Source organism: Nannobrachium achirus, assembly GCF_963921795.1.
Source record: "Nannobrachium achirus genome assembly, chromosome: 18".
NCBI lineage: Eukaryota > Metazoa > Chordata > Actinopteri > Myctophiformes > Myctophidae > Nannobrachium > Nannobrachium achirus.
Genome location: NC_137825.1, coordinates 46,693,266 through 46,720,674, shown reverse-complemented (window position 1 = coordinate 46,720,674; position 27,409 = coordinate 46,693,266). Strand labels below are relative to the sequence as shown.

At 43.9% G+C, this 27,409-nt stretch overlaps 1 protein-coding gene across 1 annotated transcript in view; it reads right to left on the bottom strand.

The window, feature by feature from the left end:
- Window positions 1–8,625: 8,625 nt before the first annotated feature.
- Window positions 8,626–27,409, bottom strand: part of LOC308303145 (guanylate-binding protein 1-like) — a gene marked incomplete at both ends in the record, with an annotated part of 40,293 nt that continues 21,509 nt past the window's right edge. Inside the window, 7 exons of the mRNA XM_080747468.1 lie at window positions 8,626–8,844; window positions 9,669–9,850; window positions 19,982–20,084; window positions 21,566–21,739; window positions 24,762–25,039; window positions 25,962–26,198; window positions 26,750–26,931. Coding sequence (XP_080603594.1) covers window positions 8,626–8,844; window positions 9,669–9,850; window positions 19,982–20,084; window positions 21,566–21,739; window positions 24,762–25,039; window positions 25,962–26,198; window positions 26,750–26,931 — 1,375 coding nt within the window. The remainder of the gene's footprint in view (window positions 8,845–9,668; window positions 9,851–19,981; window positions 20,085–21,565; window positions 21,740–24,761; window positions 25,040–25,961; window positions 26,199–26,749; window positions 26,932–27,409) is intronic.

The following is a 27,409-nucleotide window of genomic DNA, read 5'->3' as shown; positions in this document are numbered from 1 at the left end:
GCCAGCACAGTGCGGCTGTTGCTTACCCATTTGGTTAAGCGGAAACCTCCTTGAGCACACAGGGTTCTTAGTTCTTTAGATAGTTCTATGCCGTCCTTCTCATTTGACACAGACTTAAGACAATCGTCGACATAGAAGTTTTCTTTAACAGCATTAACTGCCACTGCTGAGAACAAGTCTTTGTTATCTTCAGCAGTCCTTCTTACGGCATAACTAGCAACACTGGATGAAGATGTTGCACCAAACAAATGTACTGTCATTCTGTACTCTTCAAGGTTTTGACTGATGTCACCGTTTGGCCACCAAAGGAATCTGAGAAAGTTCTTGTCAGCTGGTGTGACATTCACTTGATGGAACATGCCTTCTATATCTGCCATCATTGCTACTGGCTCCTGTCTAAATCGAATTAAGACACCCAGCAGTGTGTTGGTTAAATTTGGACCTTGAATAAGCTCATCGTTTAACGAAGTTCCTTGGAATGAGGCAGAACAATCAAAGACTACGCGAAGTTTGCGTTTCTTTGGGTGGCGTACACCATGGTGAGGCAAGTACCATGTCCTTCCTTCCTCTGGTTTTAACTGCTCCTTTGGTACAGCTTCAGCGTGTCCCTTTTGAATGACACTTTCAAGAAAGTCAGTGTACTCTTTCTGAAACTCCGGATCCTTCTTGAATTTCCTTTTTAGTGACATTACACGCTGTTCTGCCAGATGGCGATTGTTAGGCATTGCTATATCATTCTGTTTGAATGGAAGGTTTATTTGGTAGTGACCATCTTTTATCTCAGTGGAGTCAGACATGATTTGAATGAATCTCTTATCTTCAATAGACATTTCTGCCTTCTCTTCATAGCCCTTTTCTGGGAAATCATAGTTGAATTGTTGGATCATGAGGTCATTCAAATTGATTACAGATATGCGGTGAATGAAAATATGGGTTGGCTGCTTATGGCTTGTAGTGGGTTCATGTAGAAGCCCATTAACCACCCATCCAAGTATTGTCTTAACTGCATAGGGCCCATTACCCTTACTATTAATTACTGCCCAAGGTTCCATAAACTTAGCTGCATCATTGCCAATCAGGAGTCCAATGTCTGCATCGATATATGGCAACTTAACCTCTTTTAGGTAGTTCCATTCTTGCACGTCAACCTGAGTGGGAATTTGCTCTTTGGTTACAGGAATTTCTGTTTGGGTGTAAAGTGATGGCAGTTTTAGGAAATCGTTTCCTTCAAGACTTGACACTTCCAGTCCATTGATTCTGCTGATACTTATGACCTTCTCTTGTCCGAGAGTACGAAGTAAGATTCGAGTTGGTGTCGCTTTTGCACTGAGCTGCTTCCTTAAAGCTTCGGTACAGAAAGTTCCAGTGCTTCCTGGGTCAAGGAAAGCGTATGTTTGAATTATTTCATCCGAATTTGACAGCTTGACTTGTACAGGAACAATTGACAGTTTCTGTTGGTCACCGGCCCCAGTATGGGTAGGCCTTTTCATGGTGACTAAAGCGCTGCTTACTGACGTGTTGTCGGCGTTTGGACTTGCATCTTTATTAAATTCAATGTGCAGCATTGTAGGATGCTTTTTTGCACATACTTTGCAAGTGAGACGCCTTTTACAGCTCTTACTCATGTGACCCTGAGTGACACAACCGAAACATAGACCATTTGCTTTAAAGTATTCAACTTTATCTTTGTGAATCTTTTTATCCAATCCGTGCTGTGGTTTCCTTTGCAGAAGAAACATGTTTTCTGTGAGCTGCTTGACTGAGACTTTAGTTCTGCTTCTGGTGATTCTGTTACTGTGGCAAAACTGCTTTTGTTGTATGATGAGACAGGAGTGGATTTCAAGTAGGTAGTTCGGGGAGCAGAGAGAGTCTTCTTGTCTTTTGGTTTTGTGTCTGATATTTCGCCAAAGAGTGGATCAATAGCAATGTTTGCTTGTCTTTCAATGAAATTAACAAGCTGTGAAAACTTGGCTCTTCGGTGTGTACGTTCATGATAATCATATGAGACAGTCCTCCATCTCTCTCTGTGCTTGAATGGTAGTTTTGATAAGACAGATTTCAAGTGTGTAGGATTGTTCATGTCTTGAAGAAGTTCATTGTTGCTCATTGCATTGCAGCAGGTTCTCAAGAAAAGTGAAAATTTGTGTAAGGCTTTGCTATCCTCAGATCGGATGACATCCCAGTTCAGAATTTTCTCTTGATAAGCAGCAGCAATAAGAACCTCGTTGCCAAAGTGTTTGCGTAGCAGCCGTTTTGCTTTAATATAGCCTCTTTGGGGGTCCATGTGGAGACAACTTCTGACAATTGCCTTGGGTTGTCCATCGGTGAATTGTTCAAGAAATAGAAGTCGATCTCTGTTATTTGTCTTGCTTTCTATACAATGTTCGAAAGTTTGAATGAAAGAAATGAAACTTAAAGGATCACCTTTAAAGACAGGCACCTCACGAGAAGGCAAGAGTGAGAACCTCTGTTCTTGAATTAACATTTCTGTAATTTCATTTTGTTTTCTCATGATGTCTATCATGCCTACACCTGCTGGAACATTAGCAGGAGCACCATCTTGCAGGCCTAAGCCTACATTTGGGTTTGGCTGTTGGGGCTGTTGGTGAGGAACAGACATGCCTGACCTGGGCTGCAGAGACTTTAGTTTCTGTGGCTGCCGTGATCGGCCACTAGGGGCATGCTGAGACCCTTTTTTGAAAGGGGAACATGAAGCTCCAAGTCCCTCTTCATCATCATTATCATCATCATCCTCATTTTCCTCATCACAATCATCATCCTCCTCTTCATCATCATCATCATCATCATCATCCAACCCATAATTATCAACCCTTTGGCTGTCCATAGGCATGGATTGCATTGAGGCAAAATATTCATTGATGTGAAGTAAGGGGTTAACAGACTTTGTGTCAACTTTTTTACCAGTGACATCCAACACTTTCAATTTGGCATCAGCAGCTTTAATTTCCACTTCCAATTCAAATGCTTCTTTTTTAGCTTTGAGCTGTGCCTCCTCCAATTCATAAGCTTGCCTTTGCTTTAGAGCAGCAGCACGAGTAAGTAATGCGGCCCTTTCGGCCTCTGCGTGCTTTAATGCTGAGGAGCTTGTAGTGGTTTCAATATTTTCTCTGCTGATAATGCCCACTGATACATTGTCCAATGATGTTACACTTGGTGCTTTTGGTAATTGTGATGGCTTGGCTGGTGGCTCTGGTGCCAGGCCTATATCTACTGGGGCATTACTAATCCAATCCAAAACTGTATCATGAAATTCACATATGTTTTTGTATTTAGGCTTGTACCAATCATCATGATCACGTGAGGCTTCTTCCTCCGTTAATGATAGCTGTACTGAATTGTGAAGTGATTTGAAGTCTTTTGTTTTTGTATGGAAATCATTGTATTCTTGTTTAACCAGTTCAACATTTCTGTAATCAACCATGAGTGCTTGTAATACATTTCTTTTGCCTGTGAGCTGTCCAAGTTTAGCTTTTCTTTTATTCAATAGTTTTGTATAATTAGCTTCAAGGGCCTTTTGCGTGGGCTTCCCTTGTCTTTTCTCTTCAGCCATGGACAATTGTACACCAGCACTTTTATCAGAGGTGTGAACGGTCACATCAGTTCCACTCACAATTCCTCCATCTCCACAATGAACAACTTCCTCTGTCACAGACTTCACAGACATCTTAAAGCCGCAGTACAGTTAACAGTTTAGCATACACCAGCAGCATTTATTTGTCCCAATCCAAAGTTATATCAAAGCACAGTGTCATTTAATGGCGATATATTCATTCCAAGTCCACATTAAATGCCGCGATTTTCGCGTCCATTTATCCATATGACATCGCACATTCCATTAGCAGATTAGCGCTAATCCATAAACTTCAATAGACACATCCATGAGATCCTTTTGATCCGTTCATTTCAATATTTGCGTCCATATAAGAGAAGATTTTCAACTTGAATGTAGGGCCAATTTCCCCGTCTAGGCCAGTAGACTAATAGTTTCAACACGCTCATATAAAGTTGACTTGGGCTGTCCTTGTACTCACTGTTTGGTGTTTGTTGAGTGGTGAATCTTGACGGTGAATTCATGCAGGTTAGTTTATGGCAAGAGTTGTATTGTTATTGCAAATGAGTGAAAGTTTCAAACCAAAACGGGGGGCAAACGAGTGAAACAAAACAGGCTCCAGACAGACTAAACTAAACTAAAAGGGTTTCAAACAAACAAGCGCTTAAACAAAGTTTCTAATAATCTCAAAATGATTCGATACAAAGTTCAAAGTCTTTCGTTCAAAATACGCGCTTTGTGTTGTGTGCATGCGTGGAGAGCACAGCGTCCACCGAGCGGTTGAAAATCTGTTTCTCTACTACTGGCGTCTTCCTTCACGCAGCTGTGGACTAATTAAAGGGACCTATGGTGCCATTGCTTAAGGCTACCGAGAGGGGGCGACATTTAGTCACAAAAAAAACAACTGAACTGAGAATGGCTCCAACAAATATTATATTAAATAATATTAATCCATCAGTGTTCCTTGGTGTTTTTGTTTTGTTAAGTGTCTATGCAGCTGTGGCCCTATCTCTAAGGCCGCAATCACATATATGCGTGAGACACGGCAACGACAAAAAACCACGTGACCTTCATTGACAATGAATTGGATCTCCCCTCCCCCACTCATTCTGACGATACGGACACGATAGCTGTCGCAACTGTGTTTAGCGCGCCTGAATGTCTCCTAAAGCCCTTATCAGAGTCTCAGTACTACAAGTATCTTCTTTTAGTAACCACTGGTATGATCGCCTCTCTTGTCAAAGCTGATTTTTTTTTAAACATACATAGGGTGTTCTTTTTACATGCTAGTGTTTTTATGTTGTTGTTTTTCTTTTTTAATGGTCCTCTGAATCTACACGAATAAAGTTGATTGACTCAAGATGGAATTTAAGGATTTTCTCAATAAGCTAATAATAAACAAAACATAGAACAAATATACTTTTCTTTGCACAGAATCAAAGGTTTTATGGTCGGGATTAACCAGGATCCTGGATGGCTTTAACCTGACTGCGCCAGATGGTGGCAGCAGTGCGTATGCCTGCATAACGCTCTGCCTTTGCCATCTGAGATTGCTCAGGGAGAGTTGATAACACTCGTAAAGTCCCGGGCCGGACGAATCAGCGGCAGACTACGGGCGGGCTCTGAGCGGCTCTGAGCCAATAGAGTCTGATTGCAGACCACGTGGAAACCCAGGAGGCGGATTATGGGTGGTTGGAGTTGGCACTCCCAGACTGTGATAGAGACGGCCTCATCCAATCACCTGCTAAAGAATTGGAAAAAATGGCCCGCCCCTTACATTGGGTCTGCCCGAGCAATCCCAGATGTAAGGCAGAGCGTTATGCAGGCATACGCACTGCTGCCACCATCTGGCGCAGTCAGGTTAGGATGGCTTGCTTCTATTCTTAAAATATTTTTGTAAAAGTCTATGCGAAAATGAAAGGCAGATTTCTTTTGTGGCACCAGTAAACCACTCCCACTTCTATGCACTATAACAGCATATTGGTGCAAATATTTGATTAAAGTGGTTCAAATCTAGGATGCATTCCTGGTCTAAATGGGTTAAACAAACTACAAAATAGATATTTCACTTTAAAAAAAACTTCTTGTAATTTTATCATCTAATCAGGCTTTTGGGCACACCCAGGACAGTTTTTGAATTTCTTCATTCCGTATTTAGATATTTGATATTCACGTCCCCCATTTTGCCCCCTTCCAGGACCTTCCTATACAAACCCATTATAACTTCAAACTCCATTTTAACCACGATAGATTAAATGAAAACAACTGTACTTTTTTCTGGAGACACCCTCCGAATACGTGAGCAGGCCGTGTTTTTTTCGATAAAGTTTTTCATTTATTTTTTTATAATCTTTTGTTGTATTTAATAATTTTCATTTCCCCCAAAAATGTATAGAAATCAATGAAAAATGTTATCGAAAAAACACGGCCTGCTCACGTATTCGGAGGGTGTCAGGAGTCACCAGAAAAAAGGACAAGTGTTTTAATTGAATCTATCATGGTTAAAATGGAGTTTGAAGTTATAATGGGTTTGTATAGGAAGGTCCTGGAAGGGGGAAAATGAATATCTAAATATCTTGTAGAAGCCGTATGACTGATTTAGCATATTATTTTGTATTATTATTATTAGATTAAAGTTAATTCAATTATTGGCCAATTTGGGCACTAATTAAGGGCACGCCTCTCCCAGGCTGGGTTTGATTACAACAGAGGGCATAATTATGGACAGGTGAGGGGGAAGGGGCAGTCACCGTATGGGAGCAAATGGTTTTTACCAGTGCAACAGTACAATGCCTATGCCATGGAGATCTGTTTGTTGTTTTGCACCTGCACTTTAATCAAGTAAAAAGCCAACTCAAGTCAAGGTTGTGGACATTGTTTTATTTTGCCTGCGTACGAACCTAACACTCTACGGTGCACTCAGTGGGGTTTGAAGACTATTGGAGTCCAAGAGCCTAGCAGTTTCAAAGTAAAAACCTATCCCATGGAACTTGAAGTTGCCTACAGGAAGGAAGAAAGGAACCTGGGGACATTTCGGGACTAGACACGGCAGGAGTCTCAAGGTTTTTGACTGGATGGATAAAGACAAAGTTGAATAAAAGGATTGGTAACCTGATCGCTTTTGCAGAATTTGCACAACAAGGCCAGAGCTCGGTATGTAACAAAACAAGCTCTAAAGAAAAACAGCATTTAACTATTAGAGTTATTTTTGTTTTTGTTTTACCGCACTGAGCTTTTATTGGTGATCGTTTGCTCCATCAATTGCCATCCTTTTTCATTTGTCACTGTCAGACTTTTAAAGGTGACATGTTTTCTACAGTCCGTTTGTATTAGTTTTTTGTATTGTCACTGTTGGACTTTTATTTGTGACATACATTTGCTTGGCATTGCCACTGCCGTTTTATTTTTGACTGTTCGTTTTTTGCACTGTACGTGAGCTGCAGCACTTTATTGTGTGGTTAAAAGAAAAAGCTCACACTATATCGGACATCACGCAGCAAGTGCAACAAAAAAACTGAACTTAAATTGTGAAGAGAAGAGCATGGCTTTGTACACAGAAGACTGGTGGTCAGATGATCCTCCAGAACTTAGTCCGGAGGTTATTGCAAAAATGTCAGAAGACTGGTGTTCAGACGACGACCCTCCAGAGCTAAGTCTGGAGGTCATTGACAAAATTGTGAAAAGCTATTTTGATGACACACAGGACACTAAACTTGTTTCCTCAAATAGGAGTCAAGCTCCCAGTCAGATAAGGGTCTGAGGGAGCACAATGGAAGCAGTTTGGACACTGATGTTGCTGTGGTGGAGAAAGGACACTCCTCCCCTTCCAGCCAAGGCAAGAAGAGCAATCACACATTGGAAAATCAGGATGAAGGAAAATCCTCAGAACAGATGGAGCCAACCAAGGAACCAGCAGACAGCAAAGCAACTGCTACCCCACCAACATCACATGGTCATATTGGGGCCGGTGGTGGGGACACCTTTATGTTTTCAGTTGTGCCAATCAACAGTCAGGGAGATGGGCCCCATGCAGTGAGAACCAAAGTGGCCAGGGTTCTTAGTGGGGGTCCACAACGTTGAGGTGGAACTAACAGTAGGAGCAAGAGGGGCTGCTCCAGTGTTGCCACCAATGCTATCTCCATCATGCACACAGAGAGAATGGATCAGGAACATCATGCCTTCATGGAGATCCCAGAACCGACAACAAAACAACAACTCAACCTGAAGAGAAGCTGTCATCTGCCAGAGGGAAGGGACCTGGACTTCCTGTGGTGGTGTGAGGGCTACATTGAGCCCTCTCCAGTCAACCAAGAGAGAGAGAAGTGAACCAACCTGTCAAGTGCTGGTGGCAATGGGAGGCCGCTGAGTTGCAGACTATAACCAAAGTTCTCTTCTCAATCTTTCTCCTTTTCCTTTCTTTACAGTGACATCAGAAGACTCAAAGCTTAATTACATCACACATACCACATAGCCTTGATTTATGATTTTCTCATGTTAACTGCTTCTATAAATGTATTTTTGTAATTGTGCATATTATGCCCAATTAGGGGCTGGTGTTGTAGAAGCCGTATGACTGATTTAGCATATTATTTTGTATTATTATTAGATTAAAGTTAATTCAATTATTGGCCAATTTGGGCACTAATTAAGGGCACGCCTCTCCCAGGCTGGGTTTGATTACAACAGAGGGCATAATTATGGACAGGTGAGGGGGAAGGGGCAGTCACCGTATGGGAGCAAATGGTTTTTACCAGTGCAACAGTACAATGCCTATGCCATGGAGATCTGTTTGTTGTTTTGCACCTGCACTTTAAGCAAGTAAAAAGCCAACTCAAGTCAAGGTTGTGGACATTGTTTTATTTTGCCTGCGTACGAACCTAACACATTCTACGGTGCACTCAGTGGGGTTTGAAGACTATTGGAGCCTAGCAGTTTCATATCTAAATACTGAATGAGGAAATGCAAAAACTGTCCTGGGTGTTCCCAAAAGCCTCATTAGAAGATAAAATGACACAGTTTTTTTTTTAAATATGTTATATATATAAATGTATTGATTACAAAATGATGCATGATGGTGCATTCGCCGCTTTCGCCTCCGCCGCCTTCATGCGTTTCTCCATCTCCAGTCGGTCGTGCTTCCTGTCCTCCTTCAACTGCTGGACCAAATTCTCCATCGCCTGCTGCTGCTTTATCAGCACCATCTTCTCCTCTTTTGACGCGTTCCTCTGCTCTTCCAGCTGAGCTCGCGCGTATTCCTGCTCTTTCTTCATCTCCTGAAACAGCACATTGTTATACAATCTCTAAATTATTATGCAAGGTTCAGAAGACATGCAGGTGACAGAGAGGAGCTGTAATCCTGGGGGCTACTCTCTTTCTGCCAACCTGGGAAGCTCATGTTTTCTTCAGTGCATGAGGAGTGAGCAGTCCACTTCTTATCACCTGACAGCAGGGCTGTATTAACCATTGGGCCGGTGGGGCCGTTGCCAGGGGCCCTTGGCTCTCAGGGGCCCTTGGGGGAACTGGGCCGCGTGGTCATTGACAATTTACTAAAATTAAATGTATACATTAATTACAAATATAATGTGTGGGCCCCTCCTCTGTTGTCTACAGGTGCTTTCTTGGCCCACATGATAATCATGGCTTAAAATACGAGCTGGGTAGTGTGCATTGGGAGGGAGGGGGAGGGGTGGGGGTGGGGGGGGGGGGGGGTGATGATGGAGAGTGGGGGGCCCTCAAAAATTATTGGCCAGGGGCCCCCTGTCCATGCCTGACGGGGGAATTTCCCAGGTAGAACGTAGCGTGTGGAAGGAACACGTTACTCCAACCAGTCCCTTTCCCCTCCATCAGGCGCCCTGGCTGGCCAGGAGAGGCAGTATAGAGACCAGGATTACTGCATGTTTTTGTGAGGGTATCTACCCTAGGAGACACGGGGAGAACATGCAAACTCCACACAAAAAGGCCCTTTTGCCAACTCCACCTAGGGTGTGGGCACTGATGACGCGGAGGAGAGAAGACACCCATAGTGCCACTGTGGAAATCGAACCCAGGACCATCTAGCTGTGAGGCGCATTCTACAATCAATATTCACATAACTTACAACCAGCAGCTTGTCATGTTGCTCCTGGGCTGCCTTGGCGTCACTCTTCATCTTCTCCACCAGCTGCCTCATGTTCTCATCCTGGGTTTTCTGACGGTCCGCCGCCCGCTGCTCCGCTGCGCGGAGGTTCTCCGCTGCCACCGCCGCCCGTCTCTCTGCCTCCGCCCACTTGGCTTCATCCTCTAGAGGGGAAAAACAGAAAAAAGGAACCGTTTCTTAACACTTTGGATGCCATTATTTTTGTAATTATTTGGATACAGAGCAGGGGGTAGGGCCAGTTGTCCGGATTTAAAATGAAGCAAACACAGAACTAAAAGTTCCTATGATTGGCTGCTATTTGCGCTGTTCTGGTACCAGAGGCAACATGTTCTCCATAGGATTCCATTAATTTCCCCCAAACTTTTACATTAGATTTTTTTACCTTAATAAACATTGTCATAAATACTTTATGGTTCCTGTCGCTAGTTTAAACCTTGTTTCAATGCGTTTTGTGAAAATATATTCCAATTTATGTTATATTTTAAAGCAGGGTATGCTGTAGGAGGGGCTTGTGATCATATGATTTTTTTTTTGCTCACCAGCCGCCACAGCACCTGGTTACCATGGTAACGAGCGAACACGTCCCTAGACGTGATAACAGGGCCATGGCGTCGCACTGCAGTAATTCTTATCACGTTCCTCGACATTTTTGGCATCGGAAATGTTAAAGTGATCCCTGGCTAATACAACAAATATGCCTTAATACATTATAATTGTCCTCTATAACTACAATGTAAAATTAAAAACACCTCAATTATTTTATTTCTTCTAGAAATAGCTAATCTTTCACTCAATAGGGGAAATGCCCGTCGCAAGTTGATGATGTCATAAATGTCATGTGTGATCTATCCCTATGGAATTTATGGCATTCATGTGAAAATAAAAACAAACATAATACTTTATATGGTTAACACATTGACCGCCATTTTAACATTCACTGTAGGCTCTCCTGCCATTTTGTTTAAGCATTTTCTTCATATTTAGACATTTTTCCTAAATTCCCTGTTTGCACGAAAATGTCATACAGTGCCTGGAATAAAAGAAGACATCCTCTAGTCTCTCCAAAAAAAATTTTTTTTGTATGTACGATGTAGCAATCTAGAGTTTTGGCCATTTCAAACCCCTTGTTTTTTCAAAATCCAGGTGGAAATTCAAAATAATTGGAGTTATTGACCTTTTTGTGAATGATCTGTTTTCAAGTGGATAACTCACTTGAGATTTGTCTTTATGGCTTCAGGCATTATTAGATAAGTGTACTAATGTAATTATGTAATAGGATTTATTTTTAGAATTTTCTGTTTAGAAAAATGCAGAGAAAAATATTTTTATTGGCTATATCTGACCAAAAAACTCACATACTATATTGCAGTATTTCTGTGAGTATTTCTGTGAGCCCCCACTTGGGGGCGCTTTCTCTCTGTCTCTGTGTGTGTGCTGGTTGTTTTTTGCTCTGTACAGGTGCACACACACAAATAGACATAAAAGGGGGCATGAGTCTTTTTTTCTAACATGTCCTAGAATGTGAAAATAGCAGATCTACAAGCTCTACAAGCTCAACGCATCGCTCTGTGACACATTGAGAGCTTGTCATTCAATTTTATATGAGATACTTCAATGGTTTCCAGTGGAAATAAGCTTAGTCTTTTCATGGATCTCCTTTTAGTAGACCTTGTACCAGTGAACTGTACCGTCATGAAACTGTACCTTTTCCTATGCAAACTTCTAATAAAGTCTTCAATCAATCAATCAAAGTCGAGCTTGTAGATCTGCTATTTTCACATTCTAGGACATGTTGGAAAAATGTCTCCCCCTGCCCCTAAAAAATCCTCTGCACTGCCCTGCTAAACGCGTCTTTGCTAACGAGGCAAGTAGTTGATCTCTGGTGCGTCTTTTGAGGCTTCATCTACAGTAGTTTTTCACTTGTTTTTTGGGGGAGCGGACCACCGCCTGGTTCCCTGAGAAGTGTTGGCTGGAGACCAGGGTAGTGAGAGGACCCCCTTCGAAATGTTGGAAATGAGAGGACCCCCTTCGAGATCGCATCTCCAGGGACCACTTCAACTGGATCGTGTCGTGTCGTGTGAACTTTATGTAATCGGGTGGTTTATTGATTGATTTTACAACGTTGTGTAACAGTTGATTATCGTGTTCCCACTGCTCTGCGGAGCGAAGCGTTGGGCCCGCGGACCCCCTATTGGAGGCGACCATGCAGGGACCCCCCCTTTGCAAAGGACCGCCTGGCGCCAATGGCCTGCTTGGCTGCTTGTGGACTAAAATACCATTACAAAACAATATATTATAGCCTGGATATATGGATTATAAACCATGGTGTGGATTCTTATCAACCACCAGCATTCTCAGGTATGTTTTAGAAGCATTTATATGGCGAATTGGCGATAATTTTGAGAGAGAGAGAGAGAGGCAGATCTCTGATTTATGGGACTGTGTCCTGATCAGGGGGACCACTGAAACACATACAGAGTGGTCCGTGGAGCAGCCAGCTAAGAGATGTGTGCGCGCACACACACACACACACACACACACACACAGCTGTTCTAACACTTTTTTTCTTTTTTTTTTTCGGCTGCCAGCTTTGTGTGCTCAAATGCGTCACTTTGCCAGTTCACTGTGCTTTATGGGGAGATTTATACATTTGTATTGCAATTTGTACATTATTACAGTCTTTTTTTCAAACACACTTACTTTGATGTGTGATATTTTAGGTTTCCTTTAAGATAAAAGGCTCAAAATTTGTCACGAGCTGGGGAAGACTGTAATTAAACATTACATTATATAAAAGCTAATTCTCTGAACTATCGGGCCTGGCGGGGAACGACATTGGGATTTTCTCTGGACTATCGGGGGAGGCGGTAAATGAGTTAATATGACCATCAAATCAATATTTCAAATGTTTATTTTTATTTATTTTTGCCATAAATTCCATAGGGATAGATCACACATGACATTTATGACATCATCAATAGTCGGGGGCCTTAGGGATATTTCACGCTAATCAGTCTAAAAGTGCAAAATGTTGCACAGATGTAGCCCAGGGCATGCTCTAATGATTTAGCTAGGGCGCTCGAGTCTGCGACCTTCAGTGTCGCCACAGCGGCCTAATCAAGTTGGGCTCCCATTGACTTTCTATACAGGAGGAAAATACCCAGTTCAGGGGGCAAATCATTAAGGTTGAATGGACTTTATTGACAAGAATGGAAGCATACAATATAGCAGGAAGCAGAGACATATGAGCAATATATATATAGCAATACGGTAGCATCCTATAGCCTAAGCAGCAGCATCCTATAGCCTAAGCAGCAGCATGAATATGTAGCGTAACCAGACTACATGCGGATGGATTGGCGATGGATTCGGCTAACGGATCATGTGCCGCGTCCACGATAAATGATTAAGCTATAATCATCTATACGTGACTGAAGCTCTCCGCGTCACATGATCCGAGACCCCCAGCAAGGGGATAGCCTAATCCTGAGGTGGAGTTGGGGAAGGAGGTGGGGCGCTGAGTTTAGCAACTGAAGCACTGTAGGGTTAGTACCCTAGATATACTCTGAGTGGGGGGCGGAATATAATACTCCGCCCACCTGGGGGCGCGCCGCCAACCTCTTAGATCTCCCCCCTGAACTGGCTACGTCATTCTTCCTGCGCCTAATTTCAGGGGGCAAATCATTAAGGTTGAATGGACTTTATTGACAAGAATGGAAGCATACAATATAGCAGGCAGCAGAGACATATGAGCAATATATATATAGCAATACGGTAGCATCCTATAGCCTAAGCAGCAGCATCCTATAGCCTAAGCAGCAGCATGAATATGTAGCGTAACCAGACTACATGCGGATGGATTGGCGATGGATTCGGCTAACGGATCATGTGCCGCGTCCACGATAAATGATTAAGCTATAATCATCTATACGTGACTGAAGCTCTCCGCGTCACATGATCCGAGACCCCCAAAGAAGGAAGGACGGCGTCCTGCCAGGACGGCGTCCTAACCCCCCAAAACACGCAATGCTTCCGAATCCATGATCAATCCTAAACAATTACAGCAGCATAGGACATGAGCCGCAGGCAGCATAATAAAATGAGCAGCACGCATGGATAAATGCAGCATAATCTATACTACAAGCGGAACCTAAGAGTGGCTTATGGATTCTAAAAGGAAGGACCCACGCGGGTCCCCCCCCAACACACGCAACGCTTAGAATCCATAGACTCCTAATCACCGGTGAGGATGATTTGTTTCCGCGGACCTAACAGCTTGGACACTGCTGTGACCAGAAGCGCGAAATAACTAAACTGACACTATAGCGTACATTTACTATGCCCCCATACTCAGAATACAGCACCTTTAATTACCTGAATTATGCAGCAACCTATACATTTTATTAAACTCTCCCCCTTCCCAACACACCTTGCTTTTGCAGAAGAGAACACCATTATACGAAGGGCTCCGTCCCTCCGCGTGACGTTCTTTCTTTTAGCGGTTACTGCTGAGCTGAAGCAATTAAAATATCTACTGCTAACTCCAGAACTCTAGAGCGCTATTGAATACTAGAATGAGCAGGCAAGGAATACTCGTTAGTACCAAAGTATTAGATATTAGCAGCTTGCCTAAAGCCAACCAATGATAAGAAAGGTAGCTCTAGTGTACTTTTGGCAATGCTGTAGTGGGCATGAGCAACTAGATATAACACTAATTAAAGACCTGTGAAGTGCAGCAGAGGCAGCACGTAAAAACCCACAAATATAAGGTATACGCTGCACATAACAGTAACTATACTGTTATAACCTTAAAGACACCCTGCCTTGTATATAAATACATGTGAGGGGCAGCAATAAACACACAGCCGAAACAGAACCTCATAATGCGGCCTTCTGAACCTGAGCGTCCTCCACGGGACGCGTGACTGATTGCGTGCCTCGGCCCCATCAGTCCATTAACCACGGGCTGCTTCACATCGTTCCCACGCCGCTTGACTGCTCCTCCGCCGCTGCATACGGAGGAACCCAGCCTGCTGCATCCGATGCAGCGGACGCCTGCTGCTGACGACCAGCTGAGGCCCGAGGGCGCCCGGAGCGCCGCCGCTGCTCCATGCCAGGAACGCCGTCGCCGAAGCTGCTCCGCGCCGGGGGCGCCGCTGCTGAAGGTGCTCCTCGCCAGAGAGCCGCCGCCGAAGCTGCTCCGCGCCAGGAGTGCTGCCGCCGAGTTGCTCCGCGCCAGGAGTGCTGCCGCCGAGCTGCTCCGCGCCAGGGGCGCCACTGCCGAAACTACTCCGCGCCGCAGGGAATGTGGCGTGTAGAGGGATGGCGCGACGCCTTCACTCTGGCCCTGCTCCCTCAGTCTCGCGGCGAACCAGCGTGCGTCATGGAACAGAGGGTCGTTGGGGCAGACATCGGGCGGGCAGCCAGGTGTTTCGGCATGGAGACACAGAATGGAAAAGTGCGTTAGTTCTGCTGCAGAGTCTGCTGACGCACATATAAGAAACTCTACAACCCAGCTCTTGACTTTTGAAGTCAAGCAATGCCAAAACATGGCCCAACCGATATGCGTAAAGTCCCCAGCTTAGAGCGACTGCGCCCTGACGGAACCGAACAAGCAAATGCGCTGCTATTTACCTGCTAGAGTCTGGCTCCGCTGTGCTTCCGGGGCAGCCGTCGCTGGCGAGAGAACTGGCTCCCGCCGCTGGCGCTAGAACTGGCGTTCCTTTGCTCCTTCGCGGCATGACGGCGGTGTCGGTGTGCCGCTCCCCCGGAAGCTGAGCCTGAGCCCTACACGCCTCCGTCGTGGGCTCGCGGGTCGCCGGGAAGTCAGGAAGGCTGGAGGGCCGGCTGGCCCAAGGCAGCAGCGGAAGCAGCTGCGCCGTCGCAACAATAGCCTCCGCGGTGCCGACGGACTCCCAGCCGCACACAGCAGTCGACTAAGCTAGGAACATAACCTTCATGACATGATTAGTGGGACCCGCAGCCAAAGCTGCCATGATAACCTGCTGTCATAGCCGTGGGCCTGCAGCCGCTCCGGCCTGAAACTGAAATAAACAGGATGAATAGCAACCAGTATGTATTAGCTTAGCATGAGCTGAAGGAAAACAGAACTGTAGCCAGTGCAGCGGCCACGGAAACACTGCTAGGACATACGGTGTGCTGTGTGACCCGGTACTATAGCCTTAGTTTGAAACAAATATCTGAGTTAAATCCCTTTAACTTCTGAAGCACTGGTAGCAGCTTAACAAGCAGTTGAAACACCCCGCAGCTGCCGTGCGACGCTGCAATGACGACCTGCTGTAGCTGTCGCTATGCGTCGGCTTTAGCCCGAAGCTGAAAGATAAACCTCATGTTTAGGAAACCTGAAAAATAAACATAATGTTAGGGTTAGGAACCTGAAAAATACAACGTAGACCTGGTGTTAGCCGCGCCCTTATAGCCGCCGCAGCGAGACGCTGTTAAGAAAAGTGATTTAGCTGAGCCTGTGCCACTTTAGCCTGGAGCTGCCATACTGGAGCAGTAATGACAACATGTTAGCAGAAACACTCAACACCCTAGTAACAGCTTGACATGCAGTAGAAACAATAACTTGCTGAAATAATAGACAGAATGTTAGCAACCAACAAGTATTAGCTTTAGCATGAGCTGAAAGAAAACATGATACAGCATTTTTACAAGCATCAGCCTTAGCTGTAATTATTAGCAGTTATGCTAGCACGCCGCCGCAGGTTGAGTGGAGCTACCAAGCATTTAGAGAAGACTACGATTCCCTGCATGCATTAGCGAGTCAACTGGTGACGTCAAGACAGACAGCACGCCTAGCGTTAGCGGACGCAAAACATTGTTTGCACGTAAACTGTGGCACCCATGAGCTTGCGGGTTTTCCTCCTTCCAGGAGCCCGCGCAAACATACAAGCGACAGGAACCATTTAGAAGCTGCTAAGGTATAGCAACCGGAGCCCTAGAGTAGAGAGTTGCGTCACTCCCGTTCACTTCATGGGCCAGGTCTTCTACGCACACATCTATTGGCGTATAGTGACAAACGGCGAACCGGAAGTTTACAAAATGCATTGAAGTCTATGAGGTGTAAAGTGACAATGAACCACGTGACCAGCGCTGTTTCTGACCCCGCGGTGACACCACTCTCTGATTATACTGCTCTGATAGCAACTAGCACCTCATAAGCAGCAGCTGTTTATAGAGCAACGTTTTCAGACGGGGCCATACTTGCGCCTAGAACATGGCTAGCAAGCTGTTTTACCAACTAGCAGCTATCCTTACATTAGTTAAAGCTAGCCGGCTAACAAGCAAAGCTAGCCCCTGGCTGACTGCAAGGAAGGAACGCTGCTCAACAGTAGCATATACGGCTGACAAAATACACCAATACGCCACTGATCCCGACAAATACACCACTGTTCCCGATAAGCACAAGCAACTGAGTTAACCTAGCGAACGGTCGCAAGCAAGCCAAGCACAAAGAAGTTATTTTAGCGTTAGCCAGGAGCCGCAACTGCTCCCGTCTCGATCTGTAGTATGCAAACTCAGCTGGAAAGAGCACCATTACCTTGATGAAGCAGTAGTTAGAAGTAGACCTCGGCCGTGTTTACCACAACAGCTAACCCAACCTTTATGCCATAATCCTTGCCTTGAACCCAGCCTGGACAGCCGCTAATCTTTAGCAACGTTAGCGAAACCCATAAGCACCTTAAATTAGCATTAGCAACAAACGACTGCCACATTAGACTGTAGCACGGAATCCGGCTGGGCTTGACATGCTAGCGAACTACATATCCCATCCCCAGCGTTTAGTATGCGCTGACGACGTCATGCCGTAAACCACCGCTTGACATGAACTCGGCTAGCTCGGATGCTAGGTGAATGCTGCCGATACCTACAACAGCCTACAAACTGAATCCTCCTGGCGTGTTTCATACTTGCTACGGGGCCACGTTATCGCGAGGGGCCGCCGCTCTATGCATTGACATGGCTAGCACGTTGTTTTACCAGCTAACAGCATCTTTACCGGAGTAGCCGGCTAGCAATAGCCACCGGCTAGCTCCTGGCTGACTATACATTGAACCTGTTGCTCCATGCTAGCCGATACGGCCCGTGCAGTCGCAAAACCACTGTGGCTATCATCGACAAACCCAACGACTGAGATTACCTTAACTCATGGTAGCCCAGTAAAGGCCCACCGGGGCACAATAAGTTAGCATTTAGCCCGTAGCCACAGCCCACTTTCTATGATCCTCCTTAGTATACATTTAGCCATGTTAGCAAGCCCGTAGCACCTTTAGATTAGCTTTAGCAACATGACTGAAGTACAGAATTCAGCTGGGGCACCAGCAACTTTAGCAAGACAATATGGACCTTGAAACTTTAGAATCAGCGATTACCCGAATAACAATCTCCAAACTACCCATGCGACTTGGCCAAGAACACAACTTCTAGCATTCAGTGATTACCAGAATAACAACCTCAACCTTCCCATACAACCTGGCCAGAACACAGCTTCTTAACTAGGTTAGTTTGGCAGCTAAGAACATGAAATAAGCAATAGTAGATAGCAGAAACAGCCAGAAATACTCAGCCAAGTTAGGCACCCTCTCGGAGCGGTGCATGGGCAGCAGTACGCTTCCAGCAGCAACAGGTGTGGCACCTGTGTGTGTCCTGCAGCGCTGAGTTTAGCAACTGAAGCACTGTAGGGTTAGTACCCTAGATATACTCTGAGTGGGGGGCGGAATATAATACTCCGCCCACCTGGGGGCGCGCCGCCAACCTCTTAGATCTCCCCCCTGAACTGGCTACGTCATTCTTCCTGCGCCTAATATTTCTTTTTCTGGGTATTTAAGTAGGATCTGAGAAACTAGGGGTTTGTCATGATGCTGAATCCATTGCAAGCATTTATTTTGCACAGAAAACATTCCTTGGGCTATAAATGGCTTCAGAAAACGATGCATGTACCGGTCTGGGTGAGCAATCATGTTAGTCGGAGGCCTTAGGGTTTTTTTTTTTTCGTGCTAATCAGTCTAAAAGCGCCAGATTTTGCACAGATGTAGCCCAGGGCATGCTCTAATGATTTAGCTAGGGCGCCCGAGTCGGCAACCTTCGGGGTCGCCACAGCTCCAGAAAACACCCACAAAACTCTGAAAATGATGACTCACCACTTTTCATCACTAAACTATCATTTTCTGGGGCCATTTGTAGCCCAAGGAATGTTTTTTTGTGCAAAACAAATGCTTGCAAACCCCTAGTTAGACCCCTCAGATCCCACTTAAATACCCAGAAAAAAAGTTTTTTCTGGGTATTCTCCACCTGTATTGAAAGTCGATGGGAGCCCAACTTGATTTGGCCGCTGTGGCAACCCCAAATGTTGCAGACTCGGGTGCCCTAGCTAAATCATTAGAGCATACCCTGGGCTACATCTGTGCAAAATTTGCCGCTTTTAGACTGATTAGCACGAAATGACCATGTCATCTCCCTAACGCCCCCGACTACAACTTGCGACAGGCATTTCCCCTATTGAGTGAAAGATTAGCTATTTCTTGAAGAAATAAAATAATTGAGGTGTTTTTAATTTTACATTGTAGTTATAGAGGACAATTATGATGTATTAAGGCATATTTGTCGTATTAGCCAGGGATCACTTTAAAGACAAAGAAAAATACCGCAGTGTAATTTATATTTATTATCAGAATCTACTTTGTGTTTGTTTAAGGGCTAAAATGATTCTGCTCTGGCACCCAGGGAGTGTGTGTGTACGGTTTCGCTGCCATCGTGCCAACGGTACCAGAGATTAACTGTCCACAGATGGAAGGACGGACAGATACGCACGCACGCATGCACGCACGCAGACAGACGGACGAACAGACGGATGGACAGGGGCGAAATCATAGTCTCAGCCATGCCTTTCAGCCTAGCGGAGACAATGACACGAGCGATTAGGGGAAGGGGAATATTTGGCAGTCCCATTTTCACTCTTCACTAGATCAGTGGTTGTAATGACTTGCACTACAACACTTCACTACCTATTGCGCTATGATAATAAACCCATTAAATCCTAAATCCTAACCCTAACCCTTAGTCGGACTAATGGGCCGTCAAAATATCGAGATTTTCCCACATGTACGTTCCGTAATCCCAATGAAGAAAGCTTTTGGTTGTTTCACCCGGAGAAGCTGGCCGAGCCCCGAAATACCTGCATGTGTGTCTCAAAGAATAGGCCTAGTCTATAAATCTGGGACTGAGACTGACTGAACTCATTTCTGTTTTACCTTTTGCTCTGCGCTCTGCCTCAGAGAGGCGTTCATCAGCTGCCAGGATTGTCTGGCCAACTGTTGCCTTCTCATCCAGGTATGTCTTCAGCACCTCCGCAGCCTTTAACACACACATGCGCGCGCGCGCGCACACACACGAAGTTACAAAGTGCCTACAAGGCAGAAAGTTGTTACATACAATAATGTTGGCGTACTTGTCAAACACAACAGACATCAATCATGGATAAATGAAACAACGCCTCCTCCAAAGCAGCTTTCTATAGCTGAAACTGAGCAGTACCATGCTGTTTATCCCTCCTTTTGGAGATATCGCAGACTGCACGCAGGCACGCATACATTAAATTGAATTGTATTATTAAGCTCACACTGTTATTGAAGAACTTAAAGGGATATTGCACTTTCATATTCCATCCTATAATGGTAAACACTGGCTTCCAAAGTTTGCAGGATTGGTCCATTTTGAACAAAATTACTTAAATCATGAACACAGCTTGTGATACAGAAGAATTCTGCATGCACATTCCCACTGGGTCAAGGAACAAATGCCAATCTTTTCACATTGGCCTGTTATAGCACCAGCAGGCTGACTTTTGCCAACTAATTTTTAGAACAAAATGCCTCAAATCATGCATGCTGTGTCACGTTGCCGTTAAAGGCCCAAGAAGACATGGCACGGTCTATCATGGTTAAAATGGAGTTGAAGTTACAATGGGTTTGTATAGGAATGAGCCCTGGATGGTCTGGTCTGATAAAACGAATATCAATATCTAAATATTGAATCAAGCAAATTAAAAACTGCCCAGGGTGTTCTCAAAAGCCTGAGTAGACGATAAAATGGCCAAACTTTTTTTGAAAGTGGAATATCCCTTTAAGCTTATTATCTTATTGAAGAAGAAACCACCTGAAGTAGGCTTCTTATAGCCGGGGAGCCACAGGCCCAAAAGCTCAAAGAATAGGATGTTACCTGTGATGTCATGACATACTTTTAATTTTTGTTTTTTCTATTAATTTGGTCACCAAGGTCCACAGAATGAGAGGCCTGCTCTGCCGGAAATCCTGCGAAAAAAAGTTATGGCCATTTCTATATTCACTCCATCGACTTCAATATAAAGGAAAGAAACACACCAAAAAAAATATGCTTTAAGTAGCATGTGAGGGGTCAAACTAGGGATTCTTGATGATTCTGAATCCATTGCAAGCATTTGTTTTGCATGAAAAACATTCCTTGGGCTAGAAAACGGACCAAAATAACGGTGAAAAGTGATGACTCATCACTTTTCACAGGTTTGAGAGGCTGAAATCTAGCCCAAGGAATGTTTTTCATGCAAAACAAATGCTTGCAATGGATTCAGAATCATGAAGAACCCTTAGTTTGACCCCTCACATGCTACTTTTATTGGTGTGTTTTTTTCCAGTATAGTGAAGTCAATGGGAAACTTTTTTTCGCAGGATTTCCGGCAGAGCAGGCCTCTCATTCTGTGTACCTTATTGACCAAATTAATAGGACAAACAAAAATTTGGAGTATGTCATGACATCACAGGTCCTCTCTCATTTTGGCCCAGTGGCTCCCCGGCTATTACCTTCACTCCTCTGCCATTTTCACACCGGTACTCATTGGTCAGCACAGTGAGGTCCATGATGAACTGGTCGTATCCTCCGGTGGTCGTGTAGAAACCACTCCTCAGTTTGTCCTCCAGGGGTTTGAAGACACGTTTGATGATGAGTTCACAGGCCTTCCTGGACTCCTCACAGTTCTTCGTACAGATGTGGGCATATTGCTCCAGAAGTGCCTCCTAAAAACAATACTATCATCCAGTAGATGACTCTGGCAAAAGTACTGAATAGTTTAACAGAATAGTGTATCAGGCCTAAGCACACATATATAATATACTGGAAAAGTGTGCTCCTCTGAGCGCAGGTCTCCGCCAGGCCGGGTTGCCTACAGTGTCCATGCTGTTCACTTAGACTAAGACTGAAAACTAAGACAAAGTATTTTGATAAAGGACTAGACTAAGAGTAAACCATTTCAGATAACTAAAATAGAACTAAAACTAAATGGTGTGTTAATCAAAAGACTGAATTGGAATTAGCTGAACACTGCTCAAGAGGATGTAATGCAACTAGGGCATAGACATATTTTAAAAGTGTAACGTGATATAGAGCTGGGATCGGGCCCATTTTTTTGTCCGTCCCGAATCGATGTCCGAACATTAATCATTAAAATGCGTCCGACCCTTATAGTAAGGGAAAGCTAGCCTCATGCTGGACCAATCTGGGAACTAAATCATTTCCAACATCTTTCTTCACAAATGTGTTCATAAAGGTGTCTACTATCACCTCTGAACTTTCTCAATCACAACTCCCTCTGGAAACGTTGTAGGAGCCAATCAAAGTTGGGGGTATCGGGATACCCTGAGCCTGGGATTAAAGGGGAAAAATAAAAAATGGACAATATGAGCGTATGAGGTGTGTAATTAGGGTATATTTGGGCTGCTGAATCCATTCCAACCATTTTTCAGTTAAAATGACTCCTTGGCCATAACATAGGCCTAATTGGCTAAGGCTTATAGCCAATCATGTCATTCGAGTTCACCTGTGTCCTGTTAGTCCCTATGTTTTAAACCCTGTGTTTGAGTGTTCCTTGTCAGATTGTATCATGTTATCCTGTGTGTCATGATGTGCGTGATCTTGAATAGTTTTCATGAATTCAAACCCTACTCCAACCATTTTTTTATTGCAAATATTATATGTCTCATGGACATACAAAAGTAAGCGTGGCCTATTTTATGGCCAAGGAGTAATTTTTACTGATGACTAATGGTTGGAATGGATTCAGCAGCCCCAAAATACCCCAATTACACACCTCATACGCTCATTTTGACCTTCTAATTTGCATAACAAAGTGGCTGCTGCATTATACATTTTGTATTATTTATTCAAGGAATATTTCTCTTTCATAAAACTTTTGTTAATTTTATCATATAATCAGGCTTTTGGGAACACCCAGGACCGTTTTTGAGTTGCTTGATTCAGTTTAGATTTAGATATTTGATATTCATTTTATAAGACACGCCCCCTTTATACAGGCCCTCGGGATACCCCCAACTTTGATTGGCTCCCACAAAGGTTCCAGAGGGAGTTGTGATTTAGAAAGTTCAGTTGTGATAGTAGACACCTTTGTGAACACATTTGTGAAGAAAGATGTTGGAAATGATTTAGTTCCCAGATTGGTCCAGCATGAGGCTAACTTTCCCTTACTATTAGATTTCACCGCTTTTCCCCCTCATTTATTTTTCTTTGAGGAAGCCACTGATTTACACTCACTCACTAGCAAGCTTGTTCTAATGTGCAGTACATGGCTGCTTCTTACCCTTAGTGTGAATATTAAGCCACAGCTTGTGAAAGTGTTTAAATAGTAGGCTACGTTGATTATTAAATAATACAAATAATAATGTGCGCTGCGCTGGAAGACTGCAGTGCAGTGACTCATTCTGCAAGTTTCTGCGCTTGGAAAATAGCAGATCTACAAGCTCACAACGTGTCGCGGATGCGAGGCTTTGTGAACTTGTAGATCAGCCACTTTTGGCACGGAACTAGTCGCGATGAAGAAGTATAAGCCAGGGTTTACTTGGGTGATGATGTGATGTGTGTTGGCCGTACGGACGGACGAGGCTGGCACAGTGCACTGCGTCTGCAGCTGCACACAACAGCGCCGAAAAAGAAACATCCAATGCAAGGGACAGTAGTGGGACACAAGCTAGGAGCTCCATTCAGCGGCACGCCACTTCCAATCAAACCACAACAACGCGTTTACCTCAGCGTGGGACTTTTCTCCATGCTCATGTGGCGGAGAAAGTCGCAGCCCCAGCCTGAAGCCTCAAAAGTCTAGTATCTGCCCTTGTTCCATAGGGATATCCCTTTGGAGTAATGGTTAAGATATTGGACTTTCAGGCGGGAGACCTGGGTTCGAAGCCGGGTGGGCAGGTTCGGATCACCTCCGTTACACTCAGAGTTGTACGCTGCCTGCATCATCAGAGAGAGTGCATGATGCATGTCATAGGTAGGCAGAGGCTATATCAACAATATCTCCGACCCGAATCGACGTTTGACAATTAATTAAGAAAATGCGTCCGCCCCGAGCCCAGGCTTGTCGGCCCGCGGGTTTTCGGTCGGGTATCCCAGCTCTAACATGATAGGGATGGGTATCGTTCACCTTTTAATCGATACGATACCTTTTTCGATACCTGAGAATCGATACGATACCTTTTTCGATACCATTTTCGATACTTTTTTATTTATTATTATCATAATTATTATTTGCCTTTTTCTATGGGCTATTTTATAGACGTTGGATCATTATCATAATAATAAACATTATAGGCTATTCTCGGCTATTTTCACAGTAACGAGTGTAGCCTACTGAAGCAGTCATTAAACTTTCAGTAGCCCAACTATTACAGATGCGAACGGCAAGGGGTGCATTCAAAAGTATCGAAACAAGGTATCGTTCGTTTTTATGTGAACCGATACTCGATAGTATCGTTTCAGTGGATCGATACCATTAAAAGTATCGCCGACGATACCCAACCCTTGATGGTGTCACCAAATGTGAAAAGAATGGTTAATAATTAAGCAAGCTTTTTTGCGACCAGCGCAGCTGATTTCTTTGTTTGATGAGACCCGTTCCAAAATGCTCAATATCACCACGGATAGATAGCTATTTCAACCAATGAGATTGCTTCATCGGAACTATCTGTTGTAAAATGTACAACATACCACAAGCTTCTTCTGATATTTCTGGTCCTCGTCTCTGAATGAATGTTTAATGAAAATGGCCACGGCCTCACTCTCACTGGACTGATGGATTTCAGACAGCTCTGCCTCGGTATTGGTGGGGAAGTGCACGGATCTCATCTTCTGTACATAGTGGTCCAGACCCTCTTCCACGGCTCTGGCGTTCTCGATCTCAGACAGCGCCACCACAGCGTTCTCCAGACAGGGAATCTCTCCACTGCGAATGGCATTCACGTATGTGGCTGCCAGTTTACCGAGCACTGTGGAGGGAGGAAGAACGGGAGGAAGAACGGTGATGCTTAACTCGGGAGCTGGTAAAAGTCAGACATTGCAAATTTCAGGCAACAAATCAATCAGAGAAATATTCAGCACATAAAATCTGCAAACCATGACTTATGTTTGAGTAAAATGTTATTTAACCATCTGTATGGTTTGATTGATTGATTGAGTGAAGTATGTATTAGAAGACAGACAGTACAGTTCACTGGTACAAGGTCAACTAAAGGGAAACCCAAGTCTTGTGGCTTATTTCCAAGGAGATCCTTTTCTTTAACTCATATAACATTGAATGACACAGATAAAACACAGTATGCAAAAGATATCTAGAGAAAAAGGAAAATTACTAAGAAGAAAAAACTGTTGTAAACAAAAACAACAATGCAAATAAAAGGTAAAGTTTTACAAAGAAGGGTCAAGGGGAAGGGGAAGGTTAGGCTAGGTTTTTCAGAGCTGTCTGAGCGGTCAGTTAGGGACAGGGTTAGGGTTAGTAGAATAGATGCGACCAGCATGAACTCCTTGAAGAGAACGGACACTCTTCACACGCACACATGATGGGGTCGCCAAAAAAATCCCTCATAATATGGGAGAAAAAGGTTTGAGAACCCCTGATGTAAAGAATCCCTGCATTGGTATGGATTGGTATGATAAAACAAAGTAAAAAAAAAAAGAAGCTCCTTGCATATTCTAGGATAAATTACAAAATGATAAAATAAAAAGCACCATGACAATTTGTAAAAACTCATCCCATACATTCTTAAGACCAAATAACTCAGCCATAGATTCATGACAACAAACACTTGAAAATGGTCAGAATAAAAAGTGAACAGATGCAGTATTCACTGATTTCCGAATTAAATGGCATTGAGTGGCAGTTGTGTATAGCTTTTTTAGAATCACTCTTACGACTGCCAGAGACCCTTTGGCCAGCATCGAGGGTCTTGGGGTCAGAGTTGGTGTAGATGTGTTGAGTGAACTCTTTGGCCTGTTGGACAAATTCTGGCTCCAGGTCAGCGTCGTCCAGATCCTCCAGATTCTTCAGTACGTTCTTGTTTCCCGGTCTCTCAAACACAAAGCACGAACGAGGCAAAAATAACTTGCGAAGGCAGGTACGGGGCTGGTTGTACTGCTCATTCTTTTTACCTTTGATACAGTTAAACAATGAATGAAGCATAGCGTTAGTTTACGTGAGTCTCACCTGCCTCAGCTGTAATCAGCTGTCATTCAGATATTTCTTCATTCACAGCTGATCATTACATCACACTGTCATAATCCAATCAGAGCGCCTTTAAATACGGCTTGCATTCACTATGGCTCTTTTTGTCTTGGATCTGAAGCCTCAGATCCGCTGCTGTTTAGCTGCCTCCTCCACCCCAGCCTCCAGCTTTTGATGAGTCTGGCATAGACTCAGATACTAGTGATTTTGTGTCTGCTAATTCAAGCTAATATGTCAATGTATTGCTATTGTACTATTGTATCCTTATGGGGGTTTTATTTAAAGTTCACTGATTTTGCTTAGCAGGCATCCATGTTCAAAATTCAAAGAACATCTCTGAACGCGGAGCCCTCAAACGCCAATTTTAACTGTATTCCATTTGTTGCAAGAAATGGTTAAACCTATGTGAGTTTTCCTGACTAAACAATAACTTTTATTGTAAATGTGCAACTGTATCCAAATAAATGATCATTAAAACCTGCTTTCGGCTTGATAGCGTTTTCCAGGTATTCGTCTGCTGTTATGGGTTTCCCTTCCAGCTCCAACTCCAGTGAGAAATCTCTCACTGCCCACACGAAGGAGGGAAGGAAACGCACATATGTCTGATCATCGTCCTTATCCGACTTGATCTTGATATGCTCTGTCAGTGTCGTCACATAGCTGTACGTTGTGGTGTTGAGGATGACAACGTTTCTAAACCTTCTCACAGTTGCATAAGCACAATGTTATACTTAAATTCTACAAACTTACAGAATACTTTTTTTCTAATGGTTATTCTTTTTCTTTGCACTTTTTTGAGGACTGGGAGACATGTTTTATATAGGACAACTTTACTGCTTTCTATCATTTTAGCTATTTTAGCGATTTTGATTTCAGTGGATGGGGGCATGTGTACAGGTGGCTAAATATGTCTTTTTAGACTCAATAAGCCGGTGATTTCTTTATTACTATTTACAGTACCATCTTGTCACATCTTGTAGATTGTGGTACTGTACATCTTGGGAATGGGCTTATTGTGTATAAAAATCGCACCCGTGCGAAGTGAGCGGTGCAAAAATATTTAGGGAGTATGATATATTGTGGACTTCGATTTTCTTTAAATAATCAAAATCATATGGTTAATATATTTGTGTGTGTG